At 38.1% G+C, this 14,422-nt stretch overlaps 1 protein-coding gene across 1 annotated transcript in view; it reads right to left on the reverse strand.

Moving 5' to 3' along the window:
* Positions 1 to 11,173: 11,173 nt before the first annotated feature.
* Positions 11,174 to 14,422, reverse strand: part of LOC119282618 (putative receptor-like protein kinase At4g00960) — a 4,081-nt gene continuing 832 nt past the window's right edge. Inside the window, exons 2-6 of the mRNA XM_037562786.1 lie at positions 13,358 to 13,619; positions 12,986 to 13,214; positions 12,736 to 12,886; positions 12,212 to 12,400; positions 11,174 to 11,657 (exon numbers count right to left, since the gene is read on the reverse strand). Coding sequence (XP_037418683.1) covers positions 11,622 to 11,657; positions 12,212 to 12,400; positions 12,736 to 12,886; positions 12,986 to 13,214; positions 13,358 to 13,619 — 867 coding nt within the window. The 3' untranslated portion in view covers positions 11,174 to 11,621. The remainder of the gene's footprint in view (positions 11,658 to 12,211; positions 12,401 to 12,735; positions 12,887 to 12,985; positions 13,215 to 13,357; positions 13,620 to 14,422) is intronic.

A 14,422-nucleotide genomic window follows, 5' to 3' on the forward strand; every position in this document is an offset into this window, starting at 1 on the left:
TGTGTGCCCCCCTCTGGTAATTCTTTTCGCCTAAATTTTTATATATTCTGAAAATTTTCTTCGTAAATTTTCATCCCAATTCGAGGACTTCTAATTCTGAACAAAATTAACACCATGGCAATTCTGCTGAAAACAACATCAATCTAGGTTAGTTCAATTCAAATCATGCAAATTAGTGTCCCAAACAAGATCAAAAGTGTTTGCAGAAGTAGATACATTTGGGACGTACCATGAGCATATCTAACAATCAAGTTGCATGTATGAAAAAATGTAGTCGAATCCATGTCATTTTTATGTTCTTTGGTGATTATAACAATGTTGCTATTTTGATAGCTATTATTTAACCAACACAACATTTAAGGCACATTTGACAATGAAAAAAGTGCAAAGAATCATGACAACGGTTCATTGCATACTCTAGAATTTTCCATAGATTTTCTTAGGTATTCATACATACAAACTGCTCTTAATTAACATATTTGTATGATTGTGTGCTTTAAGACCTCTACCACGATATATAAAAATATTAAAATATATGACAATACACACACACACAAAAATACTAAAATTATTGAAATTGTCAAACATAAATTCAATGTGGCAAGTTAAAAATTATTTGAAGGGTATTCATTCTATGATCTTTTTTAGTGAAAAATGTCTCGAAAAGGAGGAAAATGACATAACCTTAAAATATAATATAAAAAAGAAGCATAAAAGTTTAGGATAAATGACTTCATATAGTTTCGAACATTTAGCAAGCATAATGAAATATGACTTACAAAATCATATTTTATATTAGGTTTACTTTCGGTTGTTTATTAGATAGATTAGAAAAAAAACATTTGACACTTACGTTCAGAAGAAGCATACTTATTTTTATTTTGATAGAAATTTTCAACATCGTCAGATCAGATGATTCTACTTCTTTTCGGAGATGCCTTCTTATTTGGAGGACATATTCAAAATTTATAAAAAAAATTATCCAGAGGTATCGTTTTTATAATTGGTAAATGCCAAAACCAAAAGAAATGCCTAGAAATGATACATAATGTAACTCAATAAATATACTTCAAGTTTAGTTTTGGGAAGAAGCCCAAAATGAACCATACATTTTGGTCGATGTTGAGCCCTATACTGCAATAATTACATATCCTCCTGAGAAATTTTAATCTTTGGTCAATTAACAAGCAAAGCTGGTTTCCATCTAATATTTTTGAATAAAATAGTGATGTAGGTGTGTATGCTACATCAATTAGTGTATTGTGAATTACATTTTCAGTTTCTCATTATGCATAATTAATCATTCTTTTTTTTCCTTGCAATGCAACAATCAATGGCATGGAATATGTTAGATAGAATGAATATTATCATGATAACTTCTCGTGGAAAACAACACTTTATCATCTCGTCAAATGCATTCCTATAGTCCAGTTAGCGAACTTCGAAAGGAAAACTTAGTTAGTCAAATAACTTTCAAAATCTCCTTATATTTTTTAGCCGATAAAACATTTGATAAGTTTAGAACAGATTTTAGCAGAAAGATGTGGTCATGTCATTGTGAGTTGGTGAAGTTGCACTCCATATCTGTATTCTATAGCCTAGCTACGGTTACAACATAGTGATGATTTTCTATCAAATTGTCTACTTGGCACATAATTGTTTTTTTTTCTTTATCAAATGTTTCCTTCCCACTGGTCCAAGAGGGTGATATAAAGTATCATTATTTTTATTGGAAGTTATATATGTTCACAATAAATTGTTGTTTTGATGCATAATATTGTTTTCCAATGTAATCTACTTAATGAAATAAATTCATAAATTAACATGTTCTGGCTTAGGCAACAACATCGAAATGACTTACTACACTAACTCTTATCCTGAAAACTAATATACAATATACATAAAGTATATTAAATTTTAGTTTATGGTTGAAAATTAATATATGATACGTCTCCATCGTATCTATAATTTTTTATTGTTTTGTGCCAATATTAGACAAGTTTTACATACGTTTGGCAACTTTTTATATGATTTATTTGGACTAACTTACTTATCTAGTGCCCGGTGCCAGTTCTTGTTTGTTGCCTATTTTTTTTATCATAGAAAATCCATATCAAACTGCTACGTCTTGAGCTTGCGTTGGTTTTCCCCGAAGAGGAGAGGATGATGCAGCACAGTAGCGTAAGTATTTCCCTCAGTTTTTGAGAACCAGGGTATCAATCCAGTAGGAGGCCACACGCAAGTCCCTCGTACCTGCACAAAACGATAGCTACTCGCAACCAACGCGATTAGGGGTTGTCAATCCCTTCACGGTCACTTACGAGAGTGAGATATGATAGAGATAATATTTTTGGTATTTTTGGTATAAAGATGCAAGGTAAAAAGTAAAAGCAAAGCAAGTAAATAAAGTGATGGAGATTGATATGATGAGAATAGACCCCGGGGCCATAGGTTTCAGTAGTGGCTTCTCTCAAGAGCATAGATATTCTATGGTGGGTGAACAAATTATTGTTGAGCAATTGACAGAATTGAGCATAGTTATGAGGTTATCTAGGTATGATCATGTATATAGGCATCACGTCCTTGACAAGTAGATCGAAACGATTCTGCATCTACTACTATTACTCCACTCATCAACCGCTATCCAGCATGCATCTAGAGTATTAAGTTAAAAACAGAGTAACGCCTTAAGCAAGATGACATGATGTAGAGGAATAAATTCATGCAATATGATAAATACCCCATCTTGTTATCCTTGATGGCAACAATACAATACGTGCCTTGCGACCCTTTCTGTCACTAGGTAAGGACACCACAAGATTGAACCCAAAGCTAAGCACTTCTCCCATTGCAAGAACTACCAATCTAGTTGGCCAAACCAAACGGATAATTCGAAGAGACTTGCAAAGGTAAATCAATCATACATAAAAGAATTCAGAGAAGATTCAACTATTATCCATAGATAAGCTGGATCATAAACCCACAATTCATCGATCTCAACAAACACACCGCAAAAAGAAGATTACATCGAATAGATCTCCACGAGAGAGGGGGAGAACATTGTATTGAGATCCAAAAAGAGAGAAGAAGACATCTAGCTACTAGCTATGGACCCGAAGGTCTGAAGTAAACTACTCACACTTCATCGGAGGGGCTATGGTGTTGATGTAGAAGCCCTCCATGGTGGATGCCCCCTCCGGTGGAGCTCCGGAACATGCCCCAAGATGGGATCTCGTGGATACAGGAAGGTACGGCGGTGGAATTAGGTTTTTGGCTCCCCTTCTGATCGTTTGGGGATACGTAGGTATATATAGGAGGAAGGAGTACGTCGGTGGAGCGTCAGGGGGCCCACGAGGTAGGGGAGCGCGCCCAGGGGGGCGCCCTCCACCCTCGTGACCGCCTCTGGCACTTCTTGGAGTAGGGTCCAAGTCTCCTGGATCACGTTCGGTGAGAAGATCACGTTCCCGAAGGTTTCATTCCGTTTGGACTCCGTTTGATATTCCGTTTCTTCGAAACACTAAAATAGGCAAAAAAAAAACAACAATTCTGGGCTGGGCCTCCGGTTAATAGGTTAGTCCCAAAAGTAATATAAAAGTGGAAAATAAAGCCCAATATAGTCCAAAACAGTAGATAAAGTAGCATGGAGCAATCAAAAATTATAGATACGTTGGAGACGTATCAGGCATCCCCAAGCTTAATTCCTGCTCGTCCTCGAGTAGGTAAATGATAAAAAGAGAATTTTTGGTGCGGAGTGATACTTCGGCATAATTTCAATATAAATCTTCTTACATGTGATATGAATATTCAGATCCAAAAGATTTAAGACAAAAGTTCATATTGACATAAACATAATAATACTTCAAGCATACTAACTAAGCAATTATGTCATCTTGAAATAACATGGCCAAAGAAAGTTCATCCCTACAAAATCATATGGTTAGGCTATGCTTCATTTTCATCACACAAAGATGTTCCCAACTTCTATACCCCCGATGACAAGCCAAGCAATTGTTTCATAATCAAATAATCTCAAACTCTTTCAACCTTTACGCAATACATGAGCGCGAGCCATGGATATAGCACTATGGGTGGAATAGAATATGATGATGGGATTGTGTGGAGAAGACAAAAAAAAGGAAAGTATCATATCGACGAGGATAATCAACGGGCTATGGAGATGCCCATCAATTGATGTCAACATGAGGAGTAGGGATTGCCATGCAATGGATGCACTAGAGCTATAAGTATATGAAAGCTCTACAAAAGAAACTAAGTGGGTGTGCATCCAACTTGCTTGCTCACGAAGACCTATGGCACTTTGAGGAAGCCCATCATTGGAATATACAAGCCAAGTTCTATAATGAAAATTCCCACTAGTATATGAAAGTGATAAAATGAGAGATTCTCTATTATGAAGATCTTAGTGCTACTTTGAAGCACAATATATGAGACTCACTACATGAAGAACAAGGTGCTACTTTGAAGAACAATATATGAGACTCACTACATGAAGAACAAGGTGCTACTTTGAAGCACAAGTTTGGTAAAAGGATAGTAGCATTGTCCCTTCTCTCTTTTTATCTCATTTTTTTTATTTTTTTATTTGGGCCTTTTCTCTCTCTCTTTTTTTATGGCCTCTTTCTTTTTTTTATTTCGTCCAGAGTCTCATCCCGACTTATGGGGGAATCATAGTCTCCATCATCCTTTCCTCACTTGGGACAATGCTCTAATAATGATGATCATCACACTTTTATTTATATTACAACTCAACAATTACATCTCGAAACTTAGAACAAAATATGACTCTATATGAATGCCTCCGGCGGTGTACCGGGATGGTGCAATGAATCAAGAGTGACATGTATGGAAAATAATGCATGGTGGCTTTGCCACAAATACGATGTCAACTACATGATCATGCAATGGCAATATGACAAAAGTAATGTATGTCATAATAATGATGATGGAAGTTGCATGGCAATATATCTCGGAATGGCTATGGAAATGCCATGATAGGTAGGTATGGTGGCTGTTTTGAGGAAGATATAAGGAGGTTTATGTGTGAAAGAGCGTATGATATCACGGGGTTTGGATGCACCGGCAAAGTTTGCACCAACTCTCAAGGTGAGAAAGGGCAATGCACGGTACCGAAGAGGCTAGCAAGTGCGGAAAGATAAAAGTGTGTATAATCCATGGGCTCAACATTAGTCAAAAGAACTCATATACTTATTGCAAAAATTTAGAAGCCATCAAAAATCAAGTACTACGCACAATGCTCCTAGGGGTATAGACTGGTAGGAAAAGACCATCGCTCGTCCCCGACCGCCACTCATAAGGATGCACAAGCCAGGTACACTTCATGTTTCAAACTTGTTACACAACTTTACCCATACGTGCATGCTACGAGACTTGCAAACTTCAACACAAGTATTTCTAAAATTCACAATTATCAACTAGCACGACTTTGATATTATTAACTCCATATCTCAAAACAATTATTAAGCATTAAATTTATCTTAGTATTCAATTCACTCAAAAGAAAGTTTCACATATCTCGAACACCAAGTATATTAACATTAAGCAAATTACCATGCTATTAACGACTCTCAAAATGATCTAAGTGAAGCATGAGAGATCAAGTTTCTTTAAAACAAATCAACCACCGTGCTCTAAAAGATCTAAGTGAAGTACTAGAGCAAAACTATCAAGCTCAAAAGATATAAGTGAAGCACATAGAGTATTCTAACAAATTCCAAATCATGTATGTCTCTCACAAAATGTGTGTACAGCAAGGATGATTGTGGTAAACTAACAAGCAAAGACTCAAATAATACAAGACGCTCCAAGCAAAACACATATCATGTTGGTGAATGAAAATATAGCTCCAAGTAAATTACCGATGGAAGTAGACGAAAGAGGGGATGCCTTCCGGGGCATCCCCAAGCTTTGACTTTTTGGTGTCCTTGGATTATCTTGGGGGTGCCATGGGCATCCCCAAGCTTAGGCTCTTTCCACTCCTTGTTCCATAATCCATCAAAAGAATTCACCCAAAACTTGAAAACTTCACAACACAAAACTCAATAGAAATCTCGTGAGCTCCGTTAGAGAAAGAGAACAAAAGACTACTTTAAGGTACTGTAATGAACTCATTCTTTATTTATATTGGTGTTAAACCTACTGTATTCCAACTTCTCTATGTATTATAAACTATTTTACTAACCATAGATTCATCAAAATAAGCAAACAACACACGCAAAACAGAATCTGTCAAAAACAGAACAATCTGTAGTAATCTGTAACTAAGGCAAACTTATGGAACCCAAAAAATTCTACCAACATTAGACGACCTGTACAATTTGTTTATTGATCAGCAGCAATTGGAATCACTATTTTATCACGTTCTGGTGATATTTAACAATTCGGGCACTAAGCGCAAAGATTCTGGAAATTACAGCAAGATCAAATGACTATCTCCCAAGAAGATCTAATAGGTTTAACTTGGCATAAACACTAATTAAAAGATAAAACCACATCTAAATAGAGGCTAGATGGATTATTTATTCCTAAACAGAAGCAAAAACAAAAACTAAAAATAAAATTGGGTTGCCTCCCAACAAGCGCTATCGTTTAACGCCCCTAGCTAGGCATCGAGATTTCGATGATGCTCACATGAAAGACAAGACTTGAAGCGCAAAAAGATCATCATGAAACACGTGACAAACACATCTAAGTCTAACATACTTCCTATGCATAGGCATATTATAAACAAACAAATTTGCAAGGCAAACAAAAACTAGCATATGCAAGGAATAAGAAAGAGACGATAGCAATCTCAACATGACGAGAGGTAATTTAGTAACACGAAAATTTCTATAACCATATTTTCCTATCTCATAATAATTACATGTAGGATCATAAGAAAATTAAAAAATATAGCTATCACATAACATATTCTCAACACGATCCACATGCATGCGAAGTTGACACTCTTCCGAAATAGTGGGATTAATATTAACTAAAGTCATGATTTCTCCAAGCCCACTTTTATCAGAAATTTCATAAGATTGAATATTCTCCAAATATGTGGGATCTAAAGTTGACACTCTTCCAAATCCACTTTCAGTATTATTGCAAAAACTATTATCAATCTCATATTCATCACGGGGCTTAAATAAATTTTCAAGATCAAAAGAAGAATCGCCCCAATCATGATCATTGCAACAAGTAGTAGACATAGCAAAACTAGCATCCCCAAGCTTAGGGTTTTGCATATTATTAGCATGATTGACATCAAGAGAATTTATAGTAAAATCATTGCAATCATGCTTTTCATCGAAGGAACTACCAAGTATGGGTGCAATAGCAACGATCTCATGTTTAACATAAGGAACTATAGCAAATTCATCTTCATAAATATTGGCATCATGGCCACAAGAATAGCAAGCATCATGTTCATCAAGGGATATTTCAATCAAATCATCGGAATCATCATTATCTATAGATTCATGCATATCATTATTTCCTTCCAAAGCAACGGTCATTCTCTCAATAAATTCTTCGACATAGACATTATGAGCATAGTTTTCATAGCAATATTTAAGTATGTCAAAATTTTCAAATTCGTAGAGAGTAATATCATACTTTTCAATCAATGAAGCAACTTCTTAAGCACCCTTAAAAGTAACAAATTCTTCAATTTTTTCAATATCATAGTACCTATAAACACCCTTTGCATAAGAAGATAAGATTTCATTTTCATTAAACTCACATAGGTAAGGAATGTGTTTTTTAGGGTTCTTAGAGCAACAAGTAAAATCATAAATTTCACAAAGATTCCAAGCATAACACAACAATCTGTTTATTTGACTCCATAAGAGTCTCCCTTTTTCAGACAAACGGTGATGCACATAATGAGCATGCTCATCTAAAGATTTCCCATCAACTAGGCTAGTTGGGGTTTCAGCACGAGCGCATAAGGATCGAAGATGATCCAAGTAGAACACTTTAAGTGGGTCCATATCAATAGATTTTTAGCAAGCAAAGATGCAAGCAAATAGCGCACACAAAAAAATACATACGGGAAGAAGGCAAAGAAAGGGCGAATAAAACGGCAAGGGTGAAGTGGGGGAGAGGAAAACGAGAGGCAAATGGCAAATAATGTAATGCGAGAGATAGGGATTGTGATGGGTACTTGGTATGTTGACTTATGCGTAGACCTCCCCGGAAACGGCGCCAGAAATCCTTCTTGCTACGTCTTGAGCTTGCGTTGGTTTTCCCCGAAGAGGAGAGGATGATGCATCACAGTAGCGTAAGTATTTCCCTCAGTTTTTGAGAACCAAGGTATCAATCCAGTAGGAGGCCACGCGCAAGTCCCTCATACCTGCACAAAACGATAGCTACTCGCAACCAACGCGATTAGGGGTTGTCTATCCCTTCACGGTCACTTACGAGAGTGAGATCTTATAGAGATAATATTTTTGGTATTTTTGGTATAAAGATGCAAAGTAAGCAGTAAAAGCAACGCAAGTAAATAAAGTGATGGAGATTGATATGATGAGAATAGACTCCGGGGCCATAGGTTTCAGTAGTGGCTTCTCTCAAGAGCATAGATATTCTACGGTGGGTGAACAAATTATTGTTGAGCAATTGACAGAATTGAGCATAATTATGAGGTTATCTAGGTATGATCATGTATATAGGCATCACGTCCGTGACAAGTAGATCGAAACGATTCTGCATCTACTACTATTACTCCACTCATCGACCGCTATCCAGCATGCATCTAGAGTATTAAGTTAAAAACAGAGTAACGCCTTAAGCAAGATGACATGATGTAGATGAATAAATTCATGCAATATGATAAATACCCCATCTTGTTATCCTCGATGGCAACAATACAATACGTGCCTTGCAACCCTTTCTGTCACTAGGTAAGGACACCGCAAGATTGAACCCAAAGCTAAGCACTTCTCCCATTGCAAGAACTACCAATCTAGTTGGCCAAACCAAACGGATAATTCCAAGAGACTTGCAAAGATAACTCAATCATACATAAAAGAATTCAGAGAAGATTCAAATATTATCCATAGATAAGCTGGATCATAAACCCACAATTCATCAGTCTCAACAAACACACCGCAAAAAGAAGATTACATTGAATAGATCTCCACGAGAGAGGGGGAGAACATTGTATTGAGATCCAAAAAGAGAGAAGAAGCCATCTAGCTACTAGCTATGGACCCGAAGGTCTGAAGTAAACTACTCACACTTCATCGGAGGGGCTATGGTGTTGATGTAGAAGCCCTTCGTGGTGGATGCCCCCTCCGGCGGAGCTCCGGAACAGGCCCCAAGATGGGATCTCGTGGATACAGGAAGGTACGGCGGTGGAATTAGGTTTTTGGCTCCCCTTCTGATCATTTGGGAATACGTAGGTATATATAGGAGGAAGGAGTACGTCGGTGGAGCGTCAGGGGGCCCACGAGGTAGGGGAGCGCGCCCAGGGGGCGCCCTCCACCCTCGTGACCGCCTCTGGCACTTCTTGGAGTAGGGTCCAAGTCTCCTGGATCACGTTCGGTGAGAAGATCACGTTCCCCAAGGTTTCATTCCGTTTGGACTCCGTTTGATATTCCGTTTCTTCGAAACACTAAAATAGGCAAAAAACAGCAATTCTGGGCTGGGCCTCTGGGTAATAGGTTAGTCCCAAAAGTAATATAGAAGTGGAAAATAAAGCCCAATATAGTCCAAAATAGTAGATAAAGTAGCATGGAGCAATCAAAAATTATAGATACGTTGGAGACGTATCACAAACAAAGTCCAAACGTGACGCAATTCCATGGAGAATTATTTTGGAATATTTGTGATTTTTGGGAGTTGGAATCATCGCAAACGGAGGCCCGTGGTGGGCACAACCCACCAGGGCACGCCAGAGGAGCCAGGCGTGGCATGGTGGGTTGTGCCCATGTTACGGATCTCCGGGAATATAAGAAATAGTTTTCAGCCAGATCTGGGGAGTGCGAAACAGAAGAGGACAGAGAGGGAGATCCAATCTCGGAGGGGTTCCCGCCCCTCCACCGCCATGAGGCCATGGACCAGAGGGGGAACCCTCCTCGCATCTAGGGGGGAGGCCAAGGAAGAAGAAGAAGAAGGAGGGGCTCTCTCTCCCCCTCTCTACCGATGGCGCCGGAACACCGTCGGGTCTAGGATCGTGACAACGATCTACATCAACAACCTTTCTACCGTCAACACCAACTTTGTTTCCCTCTATGCAGCGGTGTAACACCTCTTCCCCCCGCTGTAATCTCTACATAAACATGGTGCTCAACTCCATATATTATTTCCCAATGATCCATGGTTATCCTATGATGTTTGAGTAGATCCGTCTTGTCCTATGGGTTAATCATGATCTTGGTTGGTATGATTGTATATTTTATTTATGGTGCTGTCCTACGGTGCCCTCCGTCTCGCGCAAATGTGAGGGGCCCCCGTTGTAGGGTGTTGCAATATGTTCATGGTTCGCTTACGGTGGGTTGCGAGAGTGACAGAAACTTAAACCCGAGTAGGTGGGGGTGACGTATGGGAGTAAAGAGGACTTGATACTTAATGCTATGGTTGGGTTTCACAACCTTAATGATCTTTAGTAGTTGCGGATGCTTGCTAGAGTTCCAATCATAAGTGCATATGATCCAAGTAGAGAAAGTATGTTAGCTCATGCCTCTCCCTCATATAAAATTACAAGAATGATTACCGGTACTTATTATCGATTGCCTAGGGACAAATGACTTTCTTGTTGACAAAAGCTACCTACTTTTATTACCTTGCAATTTATTCTTATTTTTATTCTCGCAAAATAGTTTCATACTTGTTTTAGGTAAAGCAAACATCAAACGTGTGTAGAGTTGTATCGGTGCTCGATAGAACTTGAGGGAATATTTGTTCTACCTTTAGCTCCTCGTTGGGTTCGACGCTCTTACTTATCGAAAGAGGCTACAATTAATCCCCTATACTTGTGGGTTATCAATATAAAATTTAGCTTTTACCTTGCTTGCATCATTTTAGACTCCAAAGATCTGTTGCAACGTCAAGTTGAATATTTTATATCGCTCATAGCGTATCTTGAGCCGGTATTTCAACAGGTGAAGGATGATTAGAAAAGGAATATTTTAGGATGGATAGAATATTTTACTCAGTTGAATAAAAGGAAGAAAGGAGAAAAATACACAAAGTTTATGTGTCGCAAAATGTAGTGTGTTCGTGTGAGTGTCTCCTTCCCCGAGTTCTTTGAAGTTCTTAGGGTTTCATCGTGTTTGTGTGTCCACCTCATGTGTGTCTGTGTCCTGGTTTGCCCTGACAGAGCAACCTGGTTGTGGTCTTAGGACAAATACGGTCATGCCGGCCAGCAGATGCTTGCTCACAGTACAGGCCATCGATGGTGACAAGCTTCCTGGTGCCCTCGGCGAGTTTGAGCTTAACAATGCTCAGGACGAATACGGTCATGCCGGCCAGCAGATGCTTGCTCACATTGAGGCTCCAGTACAGGTCGTCGATGGTGACAAGCTTCCTCGTGCCCTCGGCGAGTTTGAGCTTAACGATGAAGTTTGGACCAAGCTTGTTGACGACCACAATCATGGCCTACTTGTTTTTATGCTCAATGACAACGCCTGCGAAGGAACAACATCCATGTCCATATTATATCGTTTTTAGATCATCTAGTTGGTGGCTAATTCAGGTTATGGGCGATATGTTGATACAAAACGTACATTACATTGCATGATGCAGGTGTATGATATACTAGATTTAATTTCATTAGGGAGCACAGGTATGATAACTGGTAGGATGAAAAGAAAGAATGCTTCTTAAATTCAAGCTTTGATTCAATATTACATTGTGTACCTCTTACACATGTGACATCATAGTGAGTCCCTTTCTGAGCGAATGTTCTATTATGCGTCTTCAAATGTGAATGAATATGTCATACCATACCCTTATGTCTAACAACTTGAGGGATAGTTTCAAGTACGGTGATGTTGAGAGCATTTTAAACTATTTGTATTGTAATTTTGAAATATTCTGAATTCATGTGTTAAGTTTGTGATATTCGTGGTGACAATAGAATTTTGCATGTAAAATGTGGTACCCTTATATCATACACTCTTGGATCCACCACTAGATTTTTTGTGAGAAAAGCAAATATGGCACTAATGATCTGAATTACCATGTTAACTGCAGCTTCGGTGTCATTCAATTGATTGATGATATCCGCTATATTTGGCCTTTTGTGTCTATCAATATCCACGCAACTCAGTGCAATCTTAGTGCATACATTAACTTGTTTGCAGTATGCTTCCAGTAGCCTCGAAGCTTGACATGTTTCTAGCATCCTCTCCCTCCACTTTTCTTGTACCTATGTAAATTAAACAAGGATTTGGAAGGATTTGACTCTCCATTTGAAACAATAATATGCATTTTACATATTGATCAACAATGCACTGATGATGCATATACTACCCAGAATCACCATAATTTAGTACTCAATGCATGGACGGGAATATGTGCCAAGTACATTAGTTGGATACCGATTAGAGCACAGAGGAAAGAAAACACATGTAAGTAGTGATTCAAAGGATACGCCCTATATTTTTGAAAATGAGTGAGTGGTGAATACCAAAGTAAAACATAGCATAAAAAAAATCTAAGAATAACATTAAACTATTATAAGTGAAAAATAGCATTTCTTACCAAATCAAAAAACTCACAAAGAGGCATTTCGGCACTTCTGGAATGGCCTCCATGGCCTGCAATTATTTTTATCATTACGACACCCAAGCTGAATATGTCAAACTTGTTTGAGACTATGTTTCCATGTAAGAATTCCATCGGCACGTATCCACTGCATATCAAAATTTATACTATATTAATATCTAGTAATTGAACATGTTATGTGTATATGAAAGGAATTTATTAACGAAGGGCGCATTAAGAAAGTTACATTGTTCCTATAGGAGTTTGTGTGATCATGGTTTGTTTATCACTGAAGAGCTTGGACAAACCAAAGTCCGCAAGCTTTGGCACCATGTTCTTGTCTAACAACATATTACCAGGCTTTAGGTCTAAATGGTAAATTGGTTTATCAAATCCTTCATGAAGGTGCTTTAAACCCTTCCATACCCCCTTGATAATTTTGTAACGTGTATGCCAGTCAAGTCCATCACCTTCATCTACAATTTAAAAATAACGCATCAATGAAATCCAAATATACACAATCATTTTTATTCACGCGGTAAGAAACATAAATCAATAAAGCAAATAGAGCATCATATCCTTGAAGTAAAAGAGAAGAAGAAGTGGAGCAAAATCATACCAGAAAGGTGTTTTTCAAGGCTTCCATTTTGCATATACTCAAAGCAGAGTGCTCTGTATGTCCTTTCAGCAAAAAATGTTCTTCCCATATACTGCATAGGTTGATGTTGTGTTTCATAGCAATAGGCAACTAACCTTACAATGTTGTGATGCTCGAGCCTCATAAGGTTTTCGAACTCATGTTGGAATTTTACATCATCAATCTCTGGCATGTTATTGTAAAGGACCTTCACAGCAATTTCTTCTCCATTTTCAAGCTCTGCCTATTAAAAATCTATTATAAGCACCTTTATTCATCATCGTTAACAAGTTGCACACAATTATACTTTACTTATTCTAAACAACATAAAACAAAAATAAAGAAGGCAAATCATGCATTCCTGGCCACATACTACTAATGTTCTCTCGGGTACACAATTCTGCAAGAGGAGAGTCGCATAATTAGCTACTTCATGACGTCCACATGCACACGGGTGGCAGGTGCGGCCTATATAGGCCCATGCGGCGAGCGATGCGTACGCAGACCAATCGAATGATTGATCTAATAGATATATCCTCGCCTCTTGCACTTGTCCATTGTGGTGTCAGCCTCATCTTCTCGGCCACTTGCGAATGTACGGCAAGTCGCTAATCTCTCTCAAATGCATGTATCTATGTTGTCTAATTCTTGCTTCCTAGACTTTATGGCTAGGGTTTTAGTTTAAGGTTATTCAATTGGGAATTCAATTACTGTGATCTCCCAGTTTCTGGGAGTGATTCACTCTAGTCCAAGTTATTTGTTGGTGGCTGGATCATAAACGGTAGTACAACACAATGCCAAGTAAGTTTAAATCTAAACCATATAATTCAATTGATAAGCTTTATTTGTTGTTTCTACTTGTGATTTGTTTCTTTTCTAGGCAATCGAGATCCACTGTTGTAATTTATCATTCCAATTTTTTTCATAGTTTAGAGTTTTAATACTTTATTCTTTAACTTTATATAATCAACTAGCATTCAGATGGATGTTGCACTATGGCCACCCCCCCCCCCCAAAACCACGACAACAACGACACGAACAGTCCCA

The sequence above is a fragment of the Triticum dicoccoides genome, chromosome 3B (assembly GCF_002162155.2).
Source record: "Triticum dicoccoides isolate Atlit2015 ecotype Zavitan chromosome 3B, WEW_v2.0, whole genome shotgun sequence".
Taxonomy (NCBI): domain Eukaryota; kingdom Viridiplantae; phylum Streptophyta; class Magnoliopsida; order Poales; family Poaceae; genus Triticum; species Triticum dicoccoides.